The 7500-nt window shown below is 50.5% G+C and overlaps 1 protein-coding gene across 1 annotated transcript in view; it reads left to right on the forward strand.

Annotated features, from left to right (window-relative positions):
• Positions 1 to 7500, forward strand: part of LOC125285313 (ryanodine receptor 1-like) — a 118157-nt gene that overhangs the window by 40851 nt on the left and 69806 nt on the right. The window contains 12 exon segments of the mRNA XM_048229717.1: positions 1 to 301; positions 304 to 355; positions 772 to 898; positions 1198 to 1358; positions 2613 to 2775; positions 3258 to 3344; positions 3590 to 3783; positions 4030 to 4062; positions 4541 to 4649; positions 4651 to 4858; positions 4908 to 4999; positions 5199 to 5729. Of these exon segments, the coding sequence (XP_048085674.1) occupies positions 1 to 301; positions 304 to 355; positions 772 to 898; positions 1198 to 1358; positions 2613 to 2775; positions 3258 to 3344; positions 3590 to 3783; positions 4030 to 4062; positions 4541 to 4649; positions 4651 to 4858; positions 4908 to 4999; positions 5199 to 5729 (2058 nt within the window).

Raw genomic sequence — 7500 nt, forward strand, 5'->3', positions numbered from 1 at the left:
GTGTCTCGAGTGGACGGCACGGTGGACAGCGCCCCCTGTCTGAAGATGACGCACAAGACGTTCGGCTCTCAGAACGCCAACACGGACCTGCTGTTCCTGCGCCTGAGCATGCCCATCGAGTTCCACGAGACGTTCAAGGTTCCCGCGGGCGCCACGCCGGTCACGCGCGCCCCGACCATCCCCGAGGACGAGGCGCTGGACATCGAGCCCGACTCCGAGTTCGAGCAGCTCAAGAAGTCGGCCGGTCCCAAGGAGCAGGACGAGAAGGAGAAGGAGGCGTCATGTTCAAAGAGCTGCCCGGCAACGGCAAGGAGAACGAGAAGGACACCACCACGGAGAAGAGCAAGAAGAAAGGGTGAGAGAGAGAGAGAGAGAGAGAGAGAGAGAGAGAGAGAGAGAGAGAGAGAGAGAGAGAGAGAGAGAGAGAGAGAGAGAGAGATGAACAGAGAATGTGTGAGAGAGAGAGAGATGAATAGAGAATGTGTGAGAGAGAATAGAGAGATATGAGAGAGAATGTGTGTGTTTGTGTTTGTGTTTGTGTGTTTGTGTGTGTGTGTGTGTGTGTGTGTGCCTTACGGAGTGTTGAGCACCAGTCGGTCCCACTGTATTAGGAGTGTGTGTGTGTGTGTGTGTGTGTGAGGGATACAACAACAGGGAACAGCCAGTAGAAGGGGTAAGACAGAGAGAGATAATATGTGAGTGCTGCGTTAATACAGCAGTTCCTCTCCTGACTCTCTCTCACTGTGTGTGTGTGTGTGTGTGTGTGTGTAGGTTCCTGTTCAAGGCTAAGAAGGCTGCATTCGTAACTCCTCCTCCGGTCATCACTGTGCCTCGTCTGGTGGAGGATGTGGTCCCTGATGACCGCGATGACGTCGATGTCATCCTCAACACCACAACAGTATGGCAGCACACTTCTATTGCTATTTCCATTGTGTTCACTTCATAACAGTATGGCAGCACACTTCTATTGCTATTTCCATTGTGTTCACTTCATAACAGTATGGCAGCACACTTCTATTGCTATTTCCATTGTGTTCACTTCATAACAGCTCAGTCCACATTTTGGTTTCATAACCAACTTCCCTTTTGTTCTGTTGAATTCATTTTGCTGTTTGTATTTGTGCTTGTGTACTTGTGTGTGTGTGTGTGTGTGTGTGTGTGTGTGTATGTGTGTGTGTGTGTGTGTGTGTGTTTCAGTATTACTACTCGGTGCGGGTGTTTGCGGGTCAGGAGCCCACTGGTGTGTGGGTGGGCTAGGTCCTCTGAATTACCACTGATACGATACTGCACTTGACCTCGGCAAAGGTGTATAGCGTCACCGTCACCGTGGGAGATGACAAGGGCAACATTCACGACAGGTGAGTCAGACACACACACACACACACACACACACACACACACACACACACACACACACACACAGATACACACACAGTGCCTTGCTGTTAAACACAGACACGCTTGCACAGTGCTGTGGAAAAGTCATTAAATGTGTTGTTTTTGCAATATTATAACGACCACACATATATGTATGTATGTTTTTGATATATGTATGCATGTGAAGAAACACACAAATGAGCTTCTGCTTCCAGTCTTAGGCCACCATTAGGTCTGTGGCTTCGCAATGTTGTATTCTCTCAAGGGACAAGCTGTTGACGGAGCTGGCTGGTTCTAGTTCTGGTTCTGGTTCTGGTTCTGATTCTGGTTCGGACTCATAGGTGTCGTAAGTAGGAAGGAGATGACGACACTTTGTACAATCTCAAAGACCTTATTCAGCTACGGCTGGTGGAGCTCATTGCTCAGCTCAAGTGGGAAAAGGGCAAAGGTTAAAGGTTAAAGGTTTTGTATACAAAGACACTCAAGGAGGCAAACTGAGACAGTGAATGAAGAGGGTCATTAGAGATGATGGATGTTCTCAGGATGGCCCCTCCTCTTTGTTTCAGATGGCCCCTCTCCCCTTAGCCGTCGAGATGCTTTTAAGACGACAGGGTGAGCTTTTGGGTGAACCACAGTGAAGCCAGCAGCTGGTTTTGAGACCCCTGTCATAGCTGGGTCTGTCAGCAGCCTCTGGCAGACTGGGGATACACACACACACACACACACACACACACACACACACACACACACACACACACACACACACAGACTGGGTTTGCCTGAAAGTGCTCTTGGTGGGGACAGACAGCTCCATCAACAGCTCCATCAACACCTTGCAAGAGTTGTGATTACAATGCTGCTAAAACTGCAGTTCCAATGAGACTGAAATCGGACTGGGACCAGATCAAACACTACATTTGATGTGTTTTTAATTACTGTGTGCACATTTCCTGTGTTTTTAATTACTGTGTGCACATTCCCTGTGTTTTCTGTTGATATTCTAATGAAGAGATTGACAAAATATACACCCATATGGTACAAGCAAAACATATAACGTGCGTAAGACTAAGTACTGTACTCTGCATGCACATCTCTATCTGTGCCCAGTATGAAGCGTGGTAACTGCTACATGGTGTGGGGTGGCGAGTACACACACACTCACACACATACTCACTGTCTCTCTCTCCCTCTCCCCCTCTCTCTCTGTCTCTCCCTCTCTCTGTCTCTCTCTCCAGTATGAAGCGCAGTAACTGTTACATGGTGTGGGGTGGTGAGTTTGGGAGCTCGCAGCAGACTCGCATCAGCCAGGAAGACTTCATCATCGGCTGCCTAGTGGACCTAGACACGGGCCTCATGACCTTCACAGTCAACGGGAAGGAAGTGAACGCCTTCTACCAGGTGAGTCACATGACCTTCACAGTCAACAGGAAGGAAGTGAACGCCTTCTACCAGGTGAGTCACATGACCTTCACAGCCAATGGGAAAAACATGAACACCTTCTACCAGATAAGTCCACAGCAAGGTCATGTGACCTTCACAGCCAATGGGAAAGAAGTGAACGCCTTCTACCAGGTGAGTCACATGACCTTCACAGCCAATGGGAAAAACGTGAACACCTTCTACCAGGTGAGTCCACAGCAGGGCGGCTGTGTGCTCTCACCTCCACATGAAAATGGTGTCGGCATTAGAGGCATTCTGTCTCTTCACATTGATTACACTAGCACACATTATCTACACTGCAAAATGGAATTCATTTCTATGAGAACCAGGAGGATGCACTTCTCTCCAAGTCTTCCGTTCTTTCTGTTCATTTCATTTATTGTGTGTGTGTGTGTGTGTGTGTGTGTGTGTGTGTGTGTGTGTGTGTGTGTGTGTTTCAGGTGGAGCCGAACACTAAGCTCTTCCCTGCTGTATTCTGCCTGCCTTCTAGTCAGAACATGCTGCAGATAGAACTGGGCAAACTCAAGGTCTGCATCATTCATTCATTCATTCGTTCATTCCATCATTAATTCGGGCATATCATTTATTCATTCATTCAATCGAACATATCATTCATTAATCCATCCTTCTATCCATTCATTCATGCAAATCATTGATTGATTGATTGATTGATTGATTGATTGATTGATTCATTCCCATCATTCATTGTTTTCTGTGCCCTTCTCCTCTGGCTAGTTCATGGTGTGCACTCTCACTCTCCCTCTTCCTTTAGAACATTATGCCCCTGTCTGCGGCCATGTTCCGCAGCGACCGCAAGAACCCGGTTCCTCAGTGCCCTCCGCGGCTGGACCTGCAGATGCTGACCCCGGTGATCTGGAGCCGCATGCCCAACCACTTCCTGCGGCCAGACACCGGACGGGTCAGCGAGAGGCTGGGATGGAAGGTGGAGTGCCAGGCACCGCTGACTGGGCGATGGCTCCACATATACCAGAGTAGGAGAACAGGTCTGTGTGTGTGTGTGTGTGTGTGTTTGTGTGTGTGTGTGTGTGTGTAGGCCGCGATGGCTCTACATATACCAGAGCAGAACAGGTCAGTATGTGTGTGTGTGTGTGTGTGTGTGTGTGTCATGATGGCTCTACATATACCAGAGAGGAGAACAGGTTAGTATGTGTGTGTGTGTGTGTGTGTGTGTGTGTGTGTGTGTGTGTGTGTCATGATGGCTCTACATATACCAGAGGAGAACAGGTCAGGTGTGTGTGTGTGTGTGTGTGTGTGTCATGATGGCTCTACATATACCAGAGCAGAACAGGTCAGTATGTGTGTGTGTGTGTGTGTGTCATGATGGCTCTACATATACCAGAGGAGAACAGGTTAGTGTGTGTGTGTGTGTGTGGTGTGTGTGTGTGTGTGTGTGTGTGTGTGTGTCATGATGGCTCTACATATACCAGAGGAGAACAGGTCAGTATGTGTGTGTGTGTGTGTGTGTGTGTGTGTGTGTGTGTGTGTGTGTGTGTGTGTGTGTGTGTGTGTCATGATGGCTCTACATATACCAGAGGAGAACAGGTCAGTGTGTGTGTGTGTGTGCAGTGTGTGTGTGTGTGTGTGTGTGTGTGTGTGTGTGTGTGTGTGTGTGTGTGTGTGTGTGTGTGTGTGTGTTTGTGTGTGTGTCTGTGTGAGACTACTGCATTTGAGGTCACTCTGCATGTCCCTCCGTCTCTCCTAGGTGTATCGACATCCTGGAGCTGTCGGAGCGTCTGGACCTGCTGAAGTTCCACTACCACACGCTGAAGCTGTACGGCTCGGTGTGTGCGCTAGGCAACAAACTGCTGGCGGCTCCACGCTTTCCGTAGCCATCGCGGACGAAGTCGCAGCTGATCTTTACCATCGGTGAACACCTCCACTGCCCTTCGCCCCATCCGCAGCGGCTACTACGATCTGCTCATCAGCATGCACCTGGAGTCGGCCCGCCGCAACCGCCTCATGACCAACCGCGAGTTCATCGTGCCCATGACGGACGCTTACCGCCAAGTAGCATTAACCAATGCTCTACCTCGACGCCGAAAGGCTCCACGCTGCGTCTGTCGACTGACCCTGCCTCAGGCCCAAGCTGCACTTCGCGCCCACAGGTTTCGTGGGGACCAACGCAGACCTGTACACGCTTAGTCCTGTTATACCGCTGCAGGTTAGACACACACACACACACACACACGCACACACACACACGCACACCTGTACACACTTTGTCCTGTCATATTGCTACACACAGGATACACACAAAGGATACACACAAAGGATACACACAAACACACACACACACACACACACACACACACACACACACACACTGACTGGTCTCTCTCCTCTCCCCCATCTCTCTGTAGATCCTGAAGGATAAGGCGTTGACCATGCTGACGGAGGCGGTGCAGGACGGCGTGCAGGCCATGCGTGACCCAGTAGGGGGCAGCGTAGAGTTCCACTTCGTGCCCATCCTCAAGCTCATCAGCACGCTGCTCATCATGGGGGTGTTCGAGGACGAGGACGTCAAGCACATCCTCAAGATGATCGAGCCCAACGTCTTCGGTGAGGAGGCGGAGTCTCACACCGAGGAGGCGGGGCCAGAAGGGGCTGCCCTCAAGGAGGCGGGTCCTGAGCAGAAGGAGCAAGAGGAGGCGCTGGACGAAGGGGTGGGAGAGGAAGAGGAGGAGTTGGAGGAGGAGGAAGAGGAGGAGTTAGATGTGGAGGAGGAGCCTGCGGAGGAGGAGGGAGAGGAGGGACTGGAGGAGAAGACGGACTTGGAGAAAGGGGCGGGGTCTGGGAAAGAGGCGGGGTCAGCGGAGGCGGAGACTAAAGAGGAGGACGGAGTGCATGAAGGTCTGCTGCACATGAAGCTCCCAGAGTCTGTCAAACTACAGGTACACACACACACACACACACACACACACACACACACACACACACATGAAGCCCCACAGTCCCCAAACTAAGGTCCTAGAGTCCGCCAAACTACAGGTACACACACACACACACACACACACTGCTGCACATGAAGCTCCCAGAGTCCGTCAAACTACAGGTACACACACACACACACACACACACACACACACACTGCTGCACATGAAGCTCCCAGAGTCCGTCAAACTACAGGTACACACACACACACACACACACACACTGCTGCACATGAAGCTCCCAGAGTCTGTCAAACTACAGGTACACACACACACACACACACACACACACACATGAACTGCTGCACAGAGTCCCAGAGTCTGTCAAACTACAGGTACACACACACACACACACACACACACACTGCTGCACATGAAGCTCCCAGAGTCTGTCAAACTACAGGTACACACACACACACACACACACACACTGCTGCACATGAAGCTCCCAGAGTCTGTCAAACTACAGGTACACACACACACACACACACACACACTGCTGCACATGAAGCTCCCAGAGTCTGTCAAACTACAGGTACACACACACACACACACTGCACATGAAGCTCCCAGAGTCTGTCAAACTACAGGTACACACACACACACACACACACACACACACACACAGGTACACACACACACACACACTGCTGCACATGAAGCTCCCAGAGTCTGTCAAACTACAGGTACACACACACACACACACACACACACACACACACACACACACACTGCTGCACATGAAGCTCCCAGAGTCTGTCAAACTACAGGTACACACACACACACACACACACACACACATGAAGCTCCCAGAGTCTGTCAAACTACAGGTACACACACACACACACACACACACACACATGAAGCTCCCAGAGTCTGTCAAACTACAGGTACACACACACACACACACACACTGCTGCACATGAAGCTCCCAGAGTCTGTCAAAACTACAGGTACACACACACACACACACACATGAAGCTCCCAGAGTCTGTCAAACTACAGGTACACACACACACACACACTGCTGCACATGAAGCTCCCAGAGTCTGTCAAACTACAGGTACACACACACACACACACACACACACACACACACACACACACTGCTGCACATGAAGCTCCCAGAGTCTGTCAAACTACAGGTACACACACACACACACACACACTGCTGCACATGAAGCTCCCAGAGTCTGTCAAACTACAGGTACAAACTACAGGTACACACACACACACACACACACACACACACTGCACATGAAGCTCCCAGAGTCTGTCAAACTACAGGTACACACACACACACACACACACACACACACTGCTGCACATGAAGCTCCCAGAGTCTGTCAAACTACAGGTACACACACACACACACACACACACACACACTGCACATGAAGCTCCCAGAGTCTGTCAAACTACAGGTACACACACACACACACACACACACACTGCTGCACATGAGAGTCTGTCAGAGTCTGTCAACACTGCTGCACAGGTCCCAGAGTCACACACACACACACACACACACTGCTGCACATGAAGCTCCCAGAGTCTGTCAAACCACAGGTACACACACACACACACACACACACACACACACACACTGCTGCACATGAAGCTCCCAGAGTCTGTCAAACTACAGGTACACACACACACACACACACACACACACTGCTGCACATGAAGCTCCCAGAGTCTGTCAAACTACAGGTACACACACACACACACA

This window comes from Alosa alosa, chromosome 2, assembly GCF_017589495.1.
Source record: "Alosa alosa isolate M-15738 ecotype Scorff River chromosome 2, AALO_Geno_1.1, whole genome shotgun sequence".
Taxonomy (NCBI): Eukaryota; Metazoa; Chordata; class Actinopteri; order Clupeiformes; family Clupeidae; genus Alosa; species Alosa alosa.